Source organism: Limanda limanda, chromosome 10 (genome assembly GCF_963576545.1).
Source record: "Limanda limanda chromosome 10, fLimLim1.1, whole genome shotgun sequence".
Lineage (NCBI taxonomy): Eukaryota > Metazoa > Chordata > Actinopteri > Pleuronectiformes > Pleuronectidae > Limanda > Limanda limanda.
In genome coordinates, this window is record NC_083645.1 from 19339893 (window position 1) to 19360887 (window position 20995).

The 20995-nt window shown below is 43.8% G+C and overlaps 1 protein-coding gene across 1 annotated transcript; it reads right to left on the bottom strand.

Moving 5' to 3' along the window:
- Window positions 1-5794: 5794 nt before the first annotated feature.
- vimr2 (vimentin-related 2) lies at window positions 5795-20756 on the bottom strand. Its single transcript, XM_061078957.1, has 10 exons — window positions 20647-20756; window positions 19710-19860; window positions 19433-19594; window positions 19185-19304; window positions 16070-16165; window positions 13305-13436; window positions 11058-11183; window positions 8592-8702; window positions 8371-8495; window positions 5795-5837 (listed from the first exon to the last, which is right to left on the bottom strand). The coding sequence occupies exons 1-10, from the start codon at window positions 20754-20756 to the stop codon at window positions 5795-5797; spliced, it is 1176 nt and encodes a 391-aa protein (XP_060934940.1).
- Window positions 20757-20995: the final 239 nt, after the last annotated feature.

Consider the following 20995-nt stretch of genomic DNA (forward strand, 5'->3'; position numbering starts at 1 on the left):
TGTTAACACGCAAGCAGATTAAACTTTAATGTATGATCAAATATATGTTTTAAAAAGTGCTACATGTGATCTGAGAGTGGAAAACGTTGCATACCTGCCGGTCACGTCACTTTGAGAGGAAGCAGGCCTGAGATTTCTGGGTGTCTGGGAGAAAGATGAATGACTGGTGCAAAAAAGAAAATGATTTCGTAGTTTGCTCCAAATTCGAAACCAGTCACCGCTCCAGGCTACGACTGCCGACATAAACTGTGGCACATGTGATTTCTTACTCCCTGCACAAATTATGATAGTTTGGACGACTGCTGCTCTGGCTCCAGGTCCTCGGAGGCACAGGAACTGGTCGTGGGCTCAAATGATTCAAGGGTCGGTAACAGGAATATGTGTTTTCATTGACAAGGAAAACAAAGCATTTTAATGAACTATAGCTACATTTATCATTTTCTCTTTTTAACCATGAGAAAATTGTGTGATTGTGGTGCTGAACAGATAATTATCACACGACTCTGACCCTGCTCACCCATTGTTCTGAGTGACTTGACACATTTGGGCTTCCTCTCAGTAAAAAGAAAACCCTGTTTAGAAAAAATTAGTTTCCATGTATAGGAAGCCTCCCAAGGATCTTTTGCAGTGATGTTGTATGGGTCGATGGCCTGGATCCAGGGGATGGGGAGGGTGGGAATTTAATCATTTGTTTTTTTGTGTGCAGTGTTTTGTGTATTAGTTTCGTATTTTCATGTTTCTTTGAATAAAATATAAAATAATTTAATAGCATTCTGCAGTTGCATTCAGCTTTAAGGAGATTTTCAGCATCTTTCCGCCTGTTTTGGTTTCTACAGCCCACAACCTTATTGCTTTTGTTCGGTCCCACCATTCTGAGAAGTGGATTACACTACCTGCCCAGCATCAAACTGCTGACAGGCAGAGCAGCAAACCTCAATCCAGATATTGCCCCCAGGAGATGGTGTAGACCAAAACAGAGCTATAAAAAGAGTTAGGGTTGGACAAACTCGACATATGACAGATCTAGAACTAAAGAAACAAGTTCACCAAATCAGGTTGATAAACAATAATAATATTACCTGTGAAGCTAACTCAACAGCTGGCTCAACAGTTGTGCTGTGCATGGCCCTTGTTAAATAAACAAATAAACTGGAATCAAACTGAGTAGAGACCATAACTCCGCCAAGACCCTTCAGTCTCCTTAAATTCAAACAAGCTGCACCATATTTCACACACTCATAGATATCAGTCCTCTAAATTTCCATCCAGATCTGTGAATTATTCCCTTGGAAAACAATGATGTAAATGTAAAATAAAGAACACCTTATCAGTGTTATAGAAAGTGAAAAAAAAGTATCAGGTTAAACAAAGCAACCAAAAAACAGACAGGGATGAAAACATAAGAGTTAATGCAGATGAGTAAAAAACTTGTAAGTTTATGTCAAATTGAAGACAAGTCTGCAGATGCACTTTGGATGTTGTGTGTTCCTCCTTAACCTAAGAAGCGAGATCACTGTATATAATATAATTCAATACTATTCATTCTACTAGTGTGTTCGTATGATCTCACTGCATAGAAGAGTATGTCATCCATCATCAGAGACATTCCAGAGAAATCATCAGTTTAAGTGCTGCAGTACGGGCGGGTGGGGGGGCACGAGCGGAAACTGTGTGAATAATTTTTTTCTCACTGATAAGAAACCATTACAACCGAGACATACGTTCCAATACGTAGAGTGTAAGAGCAGGGAGCAGCCCATTCACTGACAAGGTGAAGATTAACATGCGAAGTAAATTCAAGGGTGGCCAGGATCCATGCAGGCCATCTGCCAAGAATCCAATACAGCAAATGGTTGGATCTGTGTAAGCCCTAAGCTGACAATAAAGTCACTACGCTTAAAAAGATGCTAACACCCGTTAATGGGTATGAAAGCCACTGCAGCAGAATACAAATCCTGGCTTCTCTTCCCCCTTGTGTTCCCTGCAGCACAGACTTTTATCCGCTTCCATCCAGCACGTCCTGTGAAGTTGATTAACTGAATACTTTGGAGACTGAAGGAAAAACTTTTATCAACTTTGGCCGCGACGAACCCACAGTGAGGAGTTTGGGGAAATAAAAAAAAAAAATGCCTTGCTTTATCTTCCGATCACAAGACAAGGCAGTGGAGTGTTTGCCAAGAAGTAAAAGAATCAAGAATTCACCGCGGTGGCAGATGGAGCTGAGGCGTCTCGTGCTGCTGGTGTTTGCCACCTGCTTTGGGACGGACTGGAGGTGGGGGGGGAGTGCAGGGTAACTGTTGGGTCACAGCTGTCAGCAGTCGCTCAGTTACACAGGCCGAGTGGGACTGCAGATATGAGGGGAGGAGGGGGGGCAGAAACTACAGCGATGACATGATGGGGGACCCGGGGGTTACACAGTCACACTACCACCATCTTCATTCAGCATTGTGTGTGTGTAAACATTCCTTCAAGCAGTTTTCTCTCAGGCTCTGTCTCCTGTGATGCTCCCACAGTGGAAATCTGTCCACGACCCCTTTAGAAAAGAGAGGGATGCCCACTTCCTGTTACCCTCAGGCGTGCCAGTCCTGCCTCCAGGGAGAGGGGCCTCATTATTTATTATTTGTTCCCCTCTTGTTAAGGAAATACTTTCTCAATAACTCTTTCCCCTTTGTATATTTTCAGTCGTCCTATTTTCTTCCTTGATTCCAACCCTATCCTCTCTTATTTATTTGCTTTCTAAACACCAGCTTGGTCCGTCACATCCAGGCCGTCACGAAGAGACTTTGAACGATGACGTTTGTCCTCCATGAAGACAGTGTTTATTTGTCCGAGCCAACCTGCGGGGATAAGGGTATTTTAGGGGTACCTATGTGAGCCGAGCCGTGCGGCCTGACCCGGGTTAGCATTACCTCAGGGCCTTAATCAGATTCCACTGCCTCAGATTGAAGATATGTCGACTGATTCAATGAGCTCACGTGTCATAATTTATCAGCCCGGCCCTGCCACTCTTAATGTAAAGACATTCCTGCCCCATGTGAAGTTAACTGGATGTTATGTCCACAAGCACATGTTGTGTGAAACGGTTTCTTTCAGCAAAGTGAAAACGCTCTAACACTCAATCTCACACCAGAGCTAATTCATCCGTGGCAGTGACTTCTTTGTTTGTTGGTGCTGGTCACAAGTTTTTATTTCTTCGCCCCAACCCCCTCGTCCACAGAACTCATCAAGGCAAAGAGAGAAAAAAAAAAAGTGGGATGAAAAGGCCACAGCACAGGATGACCACTGATCCGTGACTCAGCTTTGAAAATCGCCGCCTCCAAATCAAATTGTCCGGCTTCAAGGAGCGGAGGTGCCACAGCCGCTGCCCCGGGCCGCTCGGTGTCACCGGCCAGCTTTGAGGGGTTAACGCATTTTTCTCAGTTGTCAAGGACGTGTGACGGGGCCAAAGCAATACAGAGGAGGGCAGGGGTCACCACACTTGCAAATATCAGGAGTATTTGAAGGAGGTAATTGTCTTATGAATGAAGCGGGAACTTCATTTAACATTTTAGTTTTTTGCTTTCATGGGAGCACATCTGGATCTGAACCGTGTACCCTGAGGCAGTGTGTGATAGTAGTTATGTTATCATGATCTTATTGACATATCTTGGATTGTACTCTGGAGTTTAATGATCATTGTTTAAATGCATTATTTCACTTCTTTGTATTTTTAGAGAACAATATTTTATATTTAGGCCGTTTTAATTATTTATTATGAAAGTTTGTATGTAGAGGTGAAAGGTGCTAGACAAACATAATGACCATAAACCCATGACCTATTATTCAATATTGATCATTTCTACCACCGCCAAGGTAATTCACCCCTGTCCATTTGTTTGATGGGTGGTTGGTTTGTTTTAAGTAACATTACTGAAAACCTACACGACTGATTACCACAAAACTTAGTGGAAGGATGTAGTATGGGTCAGATAAGAACAAATTAAATTTAAGAGCAGATCCAGAATCTCTTTATTTAAGCTCTAGTTTTTTTGACTTTTTCACCTTTTTCCCAGGAAATAATTCTTGGATCTTGATGAAAGGAATTCAGGGAACTGAAATCTACGAGTGTGTGGAATTTGGTGCAGCCTGATTGAACTAAACCATAACTGTTGGGCCTTATCAAAGGTATGAGTGTCCTTCTAGCTTAAATTTTTTATAGGACACCTTATTAACTTTTCACCTGAATGTACATTGACAATATTTCTTCTCTTAATTTCCATACAATCGAGCAGACAAGGATATCTTAGGATATATTCGTCTTCAGCACAAGGCAGAGACAGTGCAGCTGCATGCGATCAGGAACACTGTGTGGTCCACTGGCTTTTGATTTGAGAGATACAGAGAGAGAGAGGCACTGAGAGAAAACAACGTCCTGCAGCTCCTCTCCTCCCAGGTCCTGATAAAGCTCCTCAGTCCTGAGAAAACACGGCAGCTTCCTCCGTCAGCACGGCCATGTTTCACGTCCGGACAAGTGAAGGAGTCACATGCAGCCACCGAGCTCCTTGTCCACACACTGAACTCAATTATCACACAGGCCAACTCCTCATCGCCACAAGTTCCCAGACTGTGGCTAATCTTATCTGATCCATTATTAGCAGCATTTTTCATCTTTTACGGCCGAGCTAACAAGCCTTTGAGATCATTAAATAGCTGGGAATGTTCAAATCTCAAGCTCAGCACGGAGATGAGTGAAAGAGGGATCACGGAACATAAATCACTCCGCTCCACTCTGCATAGCTTCAACGTGCAGGGAGAGTCTTAAGCTGCAGGATCCACGAGCAGCTCTCATGAGACGGAGGAAAGAAATTGCACGGTACGAGGAGATCTCTCAAGCAACCACTTTTATTTAATTTAAATCTGAAGCACATTCTGACTCTTGGGCGGAAGCAGGAGCCAAAGATGATTTATCACACACGACTTGGAGCAAATACGGAAAAAAAAGATTTCTAAAGTCGCGTTCTAAGAAGGAATAAGGACTCTTTTCTCGTAGAAGGATCCAGGTGCTGGACTCGTATGTGAGCTGCAGGGAAACAGCTTCATGAACCATTTGAAAAGCAAACAGTTACATGTAAAAACCAACATGAATGCGCGACTGTAAAAGCTAAAGGACGGTGAGACGCTTTTGGTCACGGAAGGGGGGGGGGGAGAGAGGTCAATGTGTTTGTTAACAGTGAAGGGGTCAAAGGTTAAGAGCTGGTAATCAGACAGAGTGTGAGTGATGGACGAGGTGGAATCAGAGGAGGGAAGAACTCCAAGGAGCCGCACTGTTCAGCCTCTGGTGTGTATGTGTGTGTGTGTTTCTGTTTGTGTGTGAGAATTGTTCGACACTGAGGGGACAAAACATTTATGAATCACATCACTGAACTGGTAAAAATAAAACCCACTTGAGGAAATACCCCTGCCAGACACTGAATGGATACACACTCCGGGCTGAGCCCCCCTCCTCCCACCTCCCTCCCACTTTTAGACACTTCCATCTTTCTTGGAGTCTCGGGGTCATCTGCCAGCGACCTGTTATCAATGGCCCGGCTTAGGCCTCCAGACAGCATTAATCTGTCATGATAAGTTTACATCTGCTCAAATTGCTCCGTCTGTACCTTACGCTTCGTCCTAGTGCCGATATGGGCCTGCGTTTCACTATTGTCTGTTTTCTAATCCGTGTGTATGTGTGTGTGTGTGTCTGTGTAAGTGTGTGTGTGTGTGGGGAAGCATCCATCCAAACTCTAGCTGCCCGGTCTCACTCTTCCTCCTCGTCTCACAGGTCGCACAGCCTCTCCTCTTCATCCTCCAACAGACTCCTGGAATACACAAACAGATGTAGTTTATATGAGACACTGAAAACTGATATTTCTGGAGCTACTGACGAAATGATCTCACATCGAAAAAAGAAAATTGTTTATCAACTTAAAAATAAGTGATTGCACACAAACAAATAATCTTCAAAGTAAAGTAAAGAAGTTCTTTCAGTAACAATGTATCTGCAGATTATTCTTACATTTGATTAACTAATTAATAATGTTTAGATAAGTTGGGTCTTAACTGTACACAATCCCCAATAAAATAAAAGATAACTGAATACATGAATGTTTATATATTAGTAAACAGAAGTTTGATTTGTATATTCAAAGCCACACTGATATTTTAAACACATGGAACTGCAGAAACAATCTGTAAACACAACACGGACATTTCATAACATTTTATGTTGATGTGGTGAAGGAGCATTGACACGTTTGAGCAACATGACCATTTCTAAGAATCCTCCGTGTGTCCACGTGAGGAATTTCAGTCTGACATCCTCTCTTCTTTCATCTCCACCGACTCCTGAAGGAAAGATCTTCCACTAACTGTGTCTCTGCTTGGTGCTGGGCAGGTAGAGCACAGTGACTTTTTAAAACAGCACAGTTGGTTTTTAAAGTAATTTTCCCGCAACATGAGAAACATCTGCCTGCGGCATCTGGAAACACTAGTGATGAGCGGTGGGAGTGAACCAGCAGCGAGAGGTCACAACAAACCAAAACAACCAGCTGAAAGATGAAATAAACTTCATGGAGCTTCATTATTAATCTTTTGATTATAGCTCCTTTATAAAAAAAAGGCCCAACATTCATCTACTGCTAAAAGAACACTTAACCAAAGTGCATGTAATGAGTTGAGCTACCTGTTTGCTGTGTCATGCAGCAGCGGGGGGGAAAATCCAGTGATTGAGTTGCAGTGCAACATGGTTCCCATTAGCAGTGAGCAAAGCAGTGAGCATCTGCACAGAACTGCTCCGAGATGCTTTCACAGGCCATCAGACACCCGCTAATTGCAGCCCGGGGTCATTAAGGTCTGTTTTGCAGACAGTTTGCAACGGCACAGAGAGATTAAACAACCGCCACCATTTTCATTTCTTACTCATGGTTTTAATCACGGATGACAAAACAACCAGTGAATAAAGAAAGGGAGGAGAGGAAAAAAAAAAAAGAAGTTGGCATCGACTGCGTGTCTTTCGTTCGCCTCAAATGTCTTTGGTACAGTCTGTCGTGTAGCGAGAGGGAATTGAAACTGTGGTGAATTTGGAAATGTGTGTAAGTGAGGGGTGGGGGGAGTGGGGGGTGCTGACATTAACAGGCTGGCGTGGAGACGAGCTGGCAGGAGCCCAGCACGCAGCGCTGACAGTGTGAGGTCCTCTTTGCCCATTCTAATGAGGCATTGTGAGGGTCTGAACTCGGGCCTGCAGCGGGGCCCCCTGGGGGCCGCATGCAGTCGGGTGGGCAGTGGAGGGCCGCCAGAGGAAGTCCACGGCAGCGGGAGGAGAGGGCTGAAGTGCGTCAGTCCTCACACCAGATGGTTGAACAACCTCAGTGAACGGAGCGAATGGTATGAACTGCCTCAAGGTCACATATACAGGAAACTGCATCCGACGCAAAGGCCGTTTCCTGTGGCCCCGGCCGGCCCCTGATGTCAGGCCTTTGTCTGATGACACAATATGAGATGCTTGGACTTCTACAAAGAATCTTGCGGAAATACTCCCTGTATTATTCACAGTGACACGTTTGCAGAGATTGTTGTTGAAGGACGTGGACAATGGCTTTCCTCCATGTGTGTTATCTTGTGTTTCTTATAATGAGCTCACGTTTAAAGAATTAAAAAAGTAAACACAGCATGGAGTTGATGTAAATCTAACAAAATCATCCCGGGATCATTATATGTGCTTTGCCTCTGACAGCTCATTCTCCTCGACAGGTTTACATAACGTGCAGCTCTCCGTCGAGCACCATGGGCGACGTCTGTTTTCATTTCACCTCCTACCGCAGAAGATGGGAATCTACAGTTTTACAGTGCGTCAGTGAACGCCCAGGGTCCCGAGGTTTTAATTGCAATCAGAAACTGCGGCAGCCTTAACAGGAGAAGACAAACTAATCAGTGAAGTCATAGGGATCAGTGTTTTTGTTGGAATGAGAAAACGGCATCTTGTCCATCAGACACAGTTAAACCATCCCCGCTCCACGGTGTTGTTTTATATAATCCTGCAGACCCCCAGCCTCAGTACAACTCGGACCCCTCTGTCCCTAGGTCATCGCATGTCTCTGGAGTTATTGTATCACGCTGCACAAGATATAAAGTGTGTGGTAAAACTTTAGGTGTGTTTAAGAATAACAACTGCAGCTAAATCACATTAAAAATTATGAAGACACTTAAGATCAATGTAATCGCTGTATTTACAACAGCTCTTCATTATTAAATTATGGTCTATTTCCCCAGATTGTCTTTAAATTAAAATGTACTTAAAGCTACAAAATAAGTCCCAGGACATTACATTCAAGATTATGGTTTTAACTTTCTGACCTGTAGGCAACAATCTCCATGTCTCTGGCCATCTTCTCACTGAGCAGCTCCTTGTAGTCTTCACACTGCTCCTTCATCTGTACCTGGAAGTCGGCCTCCTGCTGCCGCATCTCATCCATGGTGAACTGGATAACAAACACACACCAGAAGAGGTTAAGTGTTAGTCCAGAAACCCTGGCCCATTACAGCCCTAGACGACAGTAATGAGTCCGCTCTCATACCTTCAAATCAGCAATCTCGTCCATGTGTGCAGATGTCTTCATCTCCACCTCATCCTCCAGCTCCTCATTATACTTCTCAAGCTCCACAATCTCCTTTTGTAGCTCGGAAATCTACAGGAACACAAACAGCAGCGAGTTTTCATTCAGATGAGCAAACACAAGCAGATTAATACATTTATTATAAAAGAAAGTTATAAAACACAACATTTCAATAGAGCTCTCTCCAGTTGTATCAACACACAGAGCTTTTCTATCATTTCATTCATAAGCTGTCTGCAAAGCCATGCAGAAGGAAGAACCACCGATCTTCTGCCCTGGGCCACGGCTCAGAGTCAACAAAGACAATTTGTCCTGAAACTAGATTCCTGCATCAATTTGAAACAGAAAACTCGACACCTCATTTCTTCCGATCAACTTGTTATGGTGTTTGCTAACGTGCTAGCAACTGTTTACATGTCGAGCGGACAGAGAGAAACATTAGCAGTGATTTGAGTCATCAGAAAACCACAAAATCCACAAATAGTGAGAGAAGTATCCGGGTTTCCAGCTGCTACATGTGTGACGTGCATCACTCTTGTTTACTGCAGATTGGAACTCATCAGATGATGAGGGCAGAATTTGAGGAAAGACACCAAAACCCCAAACAGTGACTGAGAAGAGGATTCATGTGCAGGCTCTCCACACAAAACGTATTCATCCATATTACACACAAAAGCACAGAAATTGAGCTCTAACTAACTAAACTTAATTAACACAAATAAACCGGGTTTCTTTACTTCGATCCTAAACTGCATGAGGAGGATCCCTCCTCTGGTCTGAGGCGGAGTCGTGCTGCCGTGAGTAATTACAGCAATCACACAAGTTCAACAATGAGATGTTGCAGGCAGATGGGGGGGGGGGGATCCGGCCAGTTCCTACCCCTCGTCCAATGACGACTCCCCGACATGGTCAAGTCACTTAACTCGCTCACTCCTCCGCTCTCCCCGCCATGATGAGTGAGGCCTGGCTGTGTTTGTGTGTAGTGGGAGTAGTTGTAGTGTACAGCCCCATAAGTGCCTGCCCCATTATACTATGTATTACTGCGTCCAGGCTGATTTCACTGCAATCTGTTTGTTTGGCCATGTTGCGTCTCAGTGAGAAACCAGACCCGAGGCATCCATCACAGCCGAGAGAGGAAACAGAGCAGATCAGGCCGAGCTGTCCATCCGTCAGGCGGGATCGGGCAGAACTGGGGCTTGTGTGTGTGCGCTGCTGTATTAGAGAGAGAGGCGGATGATGTCGGGAGAGTTTTGCTGTGGTTACAGAGGCGCTCTGTTTATTTAAAGAAGGTGGAGGCACAGCCACAGCCGCTGTAATTAGAACCAAACCACCATGTTTGTTACAGATGTGGTTAGGTGTCGGCTGTGGTCCGAAAACTAAGAGGAGGTTGTTTCTGTGTTGTTGAGTCACAGTTTCCCGATGCTTGGCTTTGCTGCGTCTTTCCTGAAAAGCACGGTTTCTTCTGCGACATGTTTCTGAAAAATATCACAAGGTTTATTCTCTCTCTTCCGTTTGCAGAGGAAGTTTCCAGTCAGTGTTTGCGTGGGACGTTTAAAGGTCTTTATGATGCTGCAGCCGCTCTGAGAGACTGTGCTTAATAACTGAGGACACGGACAGCAATAAATCCTGTCTGAGCTGAAGTCGAGCCGTTCACATCTCCAGCTGAAAGTGTCCGCAGAGTAAACACTCTGGTCAGCACCATCTCCCACACTGTTGCTCAGCTGTCACTCAGCTGCCCTCCACTCCCGGGGTCTATGCTGTGGGAAACCATTCATTCACAGCATTACGTCTGATTTAGGAGCCGATGGCCGATGCAGAGCCGGTAGTGAGCTGTAAGACTCTCTGTGTCGGTAAAGAGCAGGGAAATGCATTATGGGAACATGTGAATCTGTGGGTATCTGCTGAATTTGAATGATATATAAGCAAGACCATTAAGGGTCTGTACACCTTTAAAAAAAATGAATGTATTATGTCATTTCGATCAACCACTCTCAAGTCTGTAGAGTAAAGCTACAACAAGCTAACTTAGCTTAGCATAAAGCCTGGAAACGGCTTGAATCGTGATTTAAAAATTACAGAAATTGGACAAATGCTGAGATAAGAACTACCAAAAATGACAATTTTAAAAAATGAACGTGCACCAAACTTTTTAGTTATGTCCTTGTCCCATCCACTAACATGGAGGAGGCAGGGTTTAAGACCTTTACTTCAGCCAGCCACTAGCTGGAAATCTAAATATTTTGAAGTCACTTTCGGAAGCCGTCATGTCGGGCATACAGTCTAACGTTTCCAGTCTTTGTGCTAAGCAAAGACACAAATAAGAGGATTCTCAAAATGTATTTACACAAATTTGCACAGGATTCATTTGGAGACAGTAATATCAGAGACAAAATTTGAGTGAACTTAGCCTTTAAAGAGTCAACTCACCAGCATCTTCAGCTCACCGACGTCCTGTATCTTTGGCGAGTCTGTGACCTTTGACCCTTCGGCAGCTCCCACTTCCAGTTGTTTTCGATCACCACCGCGTACTGCAGCAGAGGAGGCAGCTCCGAACTCGTACTGCAGAGACAGACGGAGAGGGGTCAGTGATTTAGTGAAAGTTTTTAGGATGAAAACCTTTTAGTTTCAGTCCAACAGACCACGGAGGACAGTTCACTTTGACGTGGGGAGCAAAGAGCAATCAGAGCCTCTCGTAGGAGCGGACGACTGAAGCTCTCCTTGTGTACAGCACATTCCTGATTAGATGGAACAAGTGCAGCCGAAATGAGCAACATGAGGGTGCACAGGTGTGTGGGAGTCCGCCAGCAATCACCATTACTGTTCAAACCCAATAGCAATCATTGCAGCATTGAGACAATTGCATCTCATAATGGAGGCCAGGCTCAGACAGGACGGTGTCCAGCTGGCAAGAGAAGAGAGGGAGGGAGACTGAGGCAGAGAGAGTAAATAGAAATGGAGTTTGAGGGGGGACAAAAAAACATGAATGCATCTAGACAGACACAATAATATATGAATATGCTGCTACCAATCAACCATGCCTCTATATGAAGGACACACACACAAACACACACACATAAACCAGCATGCACTCCACTGCTGCCGAGGAGCCTGGGAAGGCGGCCAGCAGTCTGATTACAGCTCTGACCTCTGAACCACACAGACATCCTCGCCCCAGAGGAGGTCAGACCCACCGGAGCTATTGTCTGACCCCAATGCAGCACCTCTGCGCATTGTAACACACACACACGCACACACACGCGCACACACGCGCACGCACACACGCACACGCATTCTGTGCGGGTCCAGAAACGCAGCTCTGATTCTCAAGTTCTTCCCTCGTGTTGTGTTAAGGGGGAAAGAAAACAAGTGGGAGTTTCGTGGTGTGATTTGTGAAAGCTGAGATTTACGCCTGAACCTGAACGGCCCGCTGCAGAGGGAGAGCGAGGCCAGTGTGATGGAAACAGGAGAGGTCAGGTGGTCAATAGGTGTCAGTGGTGTCCGTATACAAGAGGGGGGGAGAACTATTCAGATGTTCTTTGACTTTATAAAATAAAAGCAGCAGTTCATTGATTTGAAGAAATACTGCAGTAAAAGTCACATATTCAAAATGCTAAATGTATTAGGAACAAAATGCACTAATCATCTCTGCATGATACATTACATCATTGTTTTTTTCCTTACTGATGGATCCATATTTAAGAGGTAGTATAATTATTATTTCATGTACAGCTTAGTAGTTAAGTCCAATGTTTCCCAACACAGGGGTCGAGTCCCTTCTTGAGGGTCAGAAGATAAATATAATGGGTCATAAGATGATTAGTGAGAGTTTTTCTGACGATGATATGGTGGTTGACTGAATAATTTGGACAGTAATGGAACCACATAAAGACTCAGTAGGGAATCTGTGTTTTTTGTCCCTGACAATTCATAATGTGTATTTCCACCCATTGGATTTAATATTTTTTTATTGAAAAAACTAAGTGGAACAAAATGAAGAATATAGTTAGTAAATGGATCCTGATGTACAAGAAGCATCTGACTTAAATATGCCCCAGAGAAACTAAGACTAGCAGCAGATGAAAACGTCCGACATTGAGACTATAACAACAAACGTAAATGTCATATCTCCATCTCGTTTTCTGCATAGTTTTCTCCTATGTTTCGACTGGTGTTTTTACTTCCATCATTTCTTCGTGCCCTTTTCTTCCATGATGGTTTAATGGCACCCAGCTGGAAAGTCTGAACCACCAGCTGTTGATCTCGATGCACTCAACTCTTTATATTCACATTCACAACAGTAGTGGACAGAAATCCACATCAACTCCCATTTTCATTGGTCCATTTCTATAAATCTACCTAAAAATTTTGAAAAATGTAAGGTTATCACTGGGTTTATCTTTAACTTTGTATTTAACATGTATATGTTTTTAAATGAAAAATAAGAATAAGAAGGTAACGACTAGAGCTGATAACAGATAGAATTACAAAACGGAAATAGTCCTAGGTCAAGTTCGTAAAGTAAAAATATAATTTCATTCCCTGGTGTGTATGTGAGTGCATCTTAAATCAGAAATAGAACCATGGGTCTAAACATGTACACACAAATGCTACAGTAATGCATTCAGCCTCCAGTTCATGTCCTGTTGATGGGTTTTATGGGACAGTGTGTGGTACCTGGAGACTCTCAGCCAGCTGGCAGTAGAACTCCTTCACATCCAGGACCGGAGTCATGTCCGGGCTGCAGAATCCAAGAGCTGCAGCTGCTCCTGTGGTCCAGTCGGCTGGATCCTGCAGACTCTCCACCTCCTGCTCACACATCAGTGGCGGAGAAATAATCAGAAACAGTGGTGGAATTTAAATCAGTATATTTAGTCAAACAGAGGATTTAAGTGGTTTTTCCATTCCCTGCCATTTTAAACCTCTACTCCCCTTCATTTGCTTAAAGGTTCAGTGTGTAGAATTTAGTGACCTCTAGTGGTGCAGTTGTATGTTGCAGCTGAACACTCCTCACCTCATCCTCCCCTTCCAAACATTAAAGAGAACCTGCGATAACCTTCAGTTTTTATAAAAACTCAAAAGGTGTCTAGTTTGTCCAGTCTGGGCTACTGTAAAAAACATAGCGGCCTCTGTAGAGACACCCTGGTGAAAGTAAAGAAATACTTAAGCCATTTTGAATATCATAGAATTACACTGATTCATTGATGGGTTATTTTACTGTTATATGCTCTCTATGTACATTTTAATTTGTAATGCAACTAGTAGCTAAAGTTGTCACATAAATGTAATGGAGAAAAGATTTGTATATCTCCCTCTGAATTGTACGTCAGTTGAAGTATATAAATGGAAATATGTATAAGTACCTAAAATATGTCATATAAAACAGCATGTGACGAGGTTAATTACCTTTCACCACTGAAAAAACAAAACCTCTCCAGTACATTTTGATGTATTTGCTCGTTCACTAAAGACCTCATCATGTATGTCTGCGGTTCCCAATATGTACAATATGTACATAAAAAAAACCAGACATCCATTAGAAGGGAAATGAACTGTTACAGAGCTGCAGTGGCAGTCTGACGTTCTCCTCCTTCCCCTCCACCTTCATAACGACATGACTGTCGATTTGTCGGGGGGGGGGGACATGGGGAATCTGCAAGTGCTGATAATAGGAACAGTTAATAAAACAAAGGGAACTTCTGTTTTCATTTGGTATTCAGCCGCATTTCCCGGACCGTGAGTTATCGAGCGTGTCCCAGAGGGAGTGTGTTAAACGGTGGGCAGCCCGGCTTTGCAGTGAAAAACACAGAGTGATGGAGCTGATGGTGGTTCAGCTGCCTCTCCTCTCCTCCCTCTCTCCTCCCCTCTCCTCCCCTCTCCTCCTCTCTCCTCCTCTCTCCTCTCCACGCCTGCAGCCTCCTGATGCTGGGCCACGTCTGTCATCTCCTGGTGATGTGAAGAACACTGTGGACGCTGTGTGCAGGTACGCTATAGCCAGTGTTGTGTGTTGTATGTGGTCGGTTGCAAACATATCTTTTAAAGGAGGAGTTCGACATTTTACGGGAACATGCATATTTGCTTTCTTGCCTCGAGTTTGATGCCACGGCCATTTCTGTCTGTTAAATATATAAACTTGTTTTTTCTGACTTCTAACTTCTTTCCTTGAATCATTTGGTTGAATTGAACCACTGGTCTGTTTGTGGGGATTAGACCCATGGACCGTACATAAAGATGGACGACATGACAGCTTCCCAAAAGTGAGACCAAAATGTCTCAATCACCCCCTAGTGGCTGGCTCCAGCACAGATCGTAAAATCCCACCTCCTGGTTAGTGGATGGGACATGCATAAAACCAATTAAGTCAATTTTTTTTTTCTCAAAGAAGGTTAATGTCAATTTAGGTCGTTATCAGACTGATGTTTGTCCAAGGGGTAATTTTTCCTGTAAATTTGGTTTCAATTAGTTATTTGATGCTATAAAAACGAGGTTAAACATTATGATTGACAGCAGATATTGGCTAATGACTCTACACTGCTGCACATTCTGGCTCGAGTGCACCAGACTTCAATGTTCGTATGCAGGATATTTTGGCTTCATTTCAGGATGGTGTGAGAAAGAGGAGACGCGTTGTCCATCTTTACATACTGTGCAGTCTATGACTCAACCAATTGGTGAGACGTTAGTTGGAACTAGCTAGGGAAGGACACACAAAACACATGTGTGGTTGTGTGTTAGTTCATCATCTGGGTTACGTGCAAAACTGAAACATTTTAGACTTTGCATGGATGTTATCTTCTCATTGACTGCGTATGTGTTAGCACCACGTCTAACATGCACTATAAATATAGTTATGTTGGCATGGCTTCAAACTGGAATCAGAGAGAACCAACTTGTCTACCTCCAACTATAAACGTCACTTATGAAATCCCTATGTCCAGTTGGTGTTTATCTCTATAAAAACCAGTGTTTAAAAATGGCAATTTGTGGTTTTATGGTGTCAACTATTCACGATTTTAATGTTTTTTAATCCGTAGAAGCTCATTCCATTTACCTCCCATATAGGGACAGCCTGCTTAATAACTTCCTGCTTTTACATAAATCAAACAGATGTAGAGTGATTGTAGAGTAAATGTCTATCTGTTCAGTTAAGATGAACACAAAACCATAAAAATAGATTTATTCTCATGTAATATTATGCGTTTTATGTATTATGTGATTTATGTTTTAACCCCCTCTGCCCATGTTTCGGTTGACATGGCTGAGTTTGGCTACAACTCTTAATCAAGGTGAGTGAGGTCATCACATCTGTGTGTGTCTAGACAAGTCTCAACCTTTCTCCGACACACCTGTGTGTTTCTATCTGCTGCATATCGAGTCCTTCTAAAAGCCATTAACGGCTCCTTTTCGTCACACTGCAGAGATACAGCTTCTCTCCCTCTCACCGTCTTGTGCCGGGCCTCCATGTTGGCCAGCTGCTCCTCGTAGATAGCCACTTGCTCCCTCAGCGCCAGACACTCTGCTGTCACAGCATCCACGACCTGCGGAGACAATCAAGTTACCAGAGGAACAGGGCGGAGAGCACAGAAGTTGAACTTAATTTGTGGAGGTGTTTGCGATGAGTGCTCTGCAGCTTCTGAACGTAAATCACACCACAGGTTGAAATGAAAAAAAAAAGTCTTTGTTTCCAACCCTGAACACCCATTTAAAAAAAAAAAAATAATAATCATCAGCACCAGCAGATCCACCCTGTTTCAGTGAACAGCCAGAAGACACCGCAATGCAGAGGAAGGGGGAGGAGGAGGACGAGGAGGAGGAGGAAGATGAGACGGAGGCTAACTAGACACAAAAGCCCCGTCCACCGATGCATTCACCAGCAGGGGTTCTCAGCTCATCCACTCTTTTTAAAAGAACCAGATTAACTGGCATTGGATGCAATTATTGCTGAGCACATGCAGGGAGGGTTTGGGGGTGAAGGTGCGGTTCAGAGGGTGGCAGGGTCCCAGGGTCTCTGATGGACAGCAGTGGGGCAAGTGGTCCGTCCAGCTGCTGTGTTCAAGGATCATTCAACGGCGGAAGAGAAACTTGTTGTAAATCAAAGTCTGTACAACTTAAAAGCAGAATTCATTTATTTTTCTGCCACTTGGTGAGAACAGAACAAGCTGTAATCACAACGTGTTAACACCTCATAGTTACTTTGGCAGGAACATGGGTGTAGTGGCCTAGTTTTTGCATCCAGGAGAACAAATTAATGTTAATTGAGATTTGGGATTCGGTCCACCTGACCAATGTCCAATATTTACTTTCCTTTTAACTCTGAGGGACTAATCTGACTCTTTAACCTCTTAATGGGAAAAGTAAAAAGATGTTGTGAGACTCGATGCAGCTGCACGTCTGTGTGCTTAACTCTCTAGAGGAGATCACATTCAAAGTGCACCTCGTCATTTGAGGACATTGGTGCAACTTTAAGGTTCATCAATATATTCACCATCTGCTTTTCTGGTCAGATGAACAAAGTTATCGATTGCCTCAAAGAAGGCATTCGCTTATTAGTCATGTAGTCAATAGTCAATACTCTTGGGAATGACCCGAGGATGAACCCATTACGTTTTGGTGCAGATCCAGGTATTTCTGGACAAAGGGCTGCAATTTTCAAAACTTTCGTTGATTTCTCAGAAAACTATTTGTGGATCTTGATGATGATGTGTGTGCAATTTGGTACGGATCCATATAAAAGCTGGGAACAAGTGAACTTAAATGTGGTTTCATGAGAGATCTTTGGCAGAGGAAGCTACTCTACTGAGCCACATCCTAGTTCAACCAATACTTTTTTCTGTGACCATTGTTTCCACCTTCAAGAGCATTTGGAGCCCCTACATAAAAACCTGCTGGCCAATTCAAATGTTCACTCCTTTGTTCTCAAATCATGGAGAATAATGTTTAACTCAGTTGACTTCCTCGGCTGTTTTTCTGCCTCTGACATCTGGCGACGCAAGAAAATCGCAGTGAGACAAGTCAGGGTGGAAATCTGTGGGTCTTGAGAAAGGATCGGAATTGGCAGGAGGAATGCAACACAATAGTCAGCAGTATAATTCAAATTAAACCAAATGTGCACTGCTTCATCACTGTCAGTCTCCCATTATGTTGGGAGAATTACTGTGGGTTGAGCTGTGTAGTACTCGCTCCTCTCCTCCGCATCTCTGCTCTTCTTCCTCTACCTCCCTGCTGATTTCACACCGAGTCCTGTCACTCTACAGCTGCTTCCAATTCAGAGCCAGAGGACGGAGCCAGCAGGAACATTACGGAACCGAATTACAGCCCTGTGTTGCATCTGTGAGGCAGATATTAAACCCCCTCTCATCTGGACCGGCCTGGAGGGGGGATGGCCTCTGTCGTTTGTGAGGGATGGGGAGGGGGGGTTGAGAGGGGTTTGGGGAAGTTGCTGGCTCAGGTTACAGTGGGCCACCAGCCCGGACTGGGAGGCTGCTGCTGATCAAAACCTGTTGGGTGGAGATGCAGAGGAGCTGCTGTGGCTGGGATTCAGCTGCAGGAGGCCGAGGGGAGGAGGAGCAGAAGAGGAGCGAGACAACACTGCCATCTAGTGCTTCAAAGGCACAGTCACAATAAAGTTCTGATGATGGACAGTGCAAACGTTGGTTTTCAAACTGATCATAAAAAACTTTCATTATTGAACCTAAACTCCACCATTTAAAAACTAAACCTGTACCAATACATCCCTGCCTACCCCAAAGAGGTTTTGGTCTGTTAGTTAACAGGATTACGCAAAACCTTGGTGGGAGGATGCGGTTCGGTTCTTGAGATAAACCATTAGAGTTTGGTGCAGATCAAGGATTTATTTTCCAGTCTGATCTCTCCTCATCTGATTCTCCTTCCTATATGCCTTTATTCCATTTATGCAGATTATATGTATTTATGATTCCTTTATTTCTGTCAAGCTAATCAAACGACCTCTGTGTAATCATGGACATTGCAAATACATCAGCCTGGCCTGAGGAGCAGCAGTCAGGTTCTGGCTGAGAAAAGGTGAAACTAGACTACTTTCTTTTCTTAAGAGTTAATGCTCCTTTAAAAAGAAGCTACAATTAAACACCAGTCAAAAACCAGTCTTCCCTCCTCTCTCACTTCTCTCCTTCAGCCCAACCGGTCGACACACATTGAGTTTAGTTCTGCTGGATGTTTCTCTTCAATAAAAGTTAATTTGTCTCAACCTTACGACTTATCATTGACAGAAGGTTGTGATTTGGCACTAAGCAAATAAGATTGAATCGAATTGAAGTAGTAAATATCAATATTGATCAGCATTTATATCATATCTTCTATTAAAGGAAACTAATATTGATCAGTGGGGCTATGCTGCAGATCTTAATGCTGTTCAGTGTTCATGTTACAAGAATCAATACCTGCAGGTTTAAAGCTTTTTTTAAAGTGATGGCACTTTGCTTTTCACTTTACAGTAAACCATTAAATCTGCTTCCTATAACTTCAGTCGTCTCCTTCCATCACACGGTCAGATGCCACTGTCTCGACTGTGTTCTCTACCTCAGCCACATCCTGCTGCTCTTGCAGGTAGAAGACTCTCTGCTGTGCCAGCTCCTCGTAGCTGCTCTGCAGACGCTCCAGCTCCTTGTGCAGCTCCTCGGTGTCGCACAGAATCTCGTCCTGCAGGGAGGGCGAGGACAGTGATGAGTACTGACAGGGTCAGAGATCAGCCTGGCCTGTCACTGTACCAGCTGAGGTAACTGAGACAGATGCAGCAGACACATCCAGCAGCTGCAGCAGCGACCTACCCGCTCCCTGCGCAGTCTCTCCACCACTGCATCCAGGCTGAAGTCAGGTGGAGCCACGGCGGAGGTGATGGAGGAGGATGCGGCTGGGCGACTGCTCTGCTTCTCCTCCAGCTCCACAATCTGACATTCCAGCGAATCATTCTCCTCCTCGAAACAACGAGCCTGTAGGCCAAACAGAAACAGAACAAATGTATAAATATATATAGATTCACTGCATCATTTACCAAGAACAGAGGGAGGAAAAACAAAGTGCTGACGTGTCACTGCTCCTCCTCACCAGCTCTATAAGGCCGACCAGGCGGTCGTTGAGGGCAGCGATGACGCTGCGGTCCAGGGCGAACCGGGTCAGACCCTCCTTGTTCAGAGACTTGGCGGCGACAAAGTCCAGCTGCTCACAGTCACAGTCGCACTTGTCGGCGGCCGCACGCCTGAGAGGAGAACACAGAGCACAGATAAATACTGCACCGAATACAATGAAGAGTTTACATACATTCCTTAGGGACTACTGGTGCGAGTAAAAGAAGAAAAACAAAGTGAAACATTGTTTAAATGCTTCTCCACGTGTCTGCATGACCCGTCATGATCAGTTAACAATAGACCGTGATGTTCCAGGAGCACAAAAGGAATCTGTCATCAACATCACAGTTTCCCTCAAGGGCCACACTTTACTTTAACCACCCCCATTTAGCATTTATAACTATTTATATATGTATATATACATTTATATATACAGTATTACTAGTAGAATTTTTAATATATTATGATTGATGATCTTAATATACTCAAGCTGCTACTTATAGGTACCACAGTATATAATACACATCCACCTGCTCGCAACCACATTATATATTGTATTTTAAACCATGTATGTAGTAATAACTTAAATCTTTAAAGCACCTTTCCACAGACATTTTAAATATTTAAGGGGACAAAGATAAGTCGATATTAGACAGTTTGCATTTCGTCAGCTCATATGTAAAAAAAAAGTTTTGAGTAGTTTTTTAAAGTCCAAAGGGATGTGGCATTTGCAAATGTATTATCGTCTGCTATTAAAGTTTAAAATATCAGAATTTCTGCCTCAAGTCCATATAAACCCTAAGAATCACAACAGAAATATTTACTTCTGCTTAGAAACATCTCATAATTTACATATTTTAAGTGGAACAACACTGTGACATGTCACTAACATTTTGAAATGATGTTCAGACACTGACCTGACAGAGGCCTGATACTGCCCAGCACACGGTGAACTCAACCCTCCACTTCGACCCCACGTTTCCTCCTCAAACAGCCTCCGGTAGGAAGACACCCTGAGCATGGCCATGGCTTCAGACAGATTCAAATTGGACGACAACACAACAGACAAACAAGAGTCGGTCTGTCCCTGCTGGGGCTTTATATTCACAAGGAATGAGAATGTACCACTGAGGCGGTGGATCTCTCATCTGTCGCTGAGGAGACTAACTTTAGCGTGAACATCAGCCGGCAACGATCTCACATGCACCTGAGGAGTGAGCCGCAAAATCCATCCAACGCTCTTTGTTTTTCTTAAGGAAGCAGTGA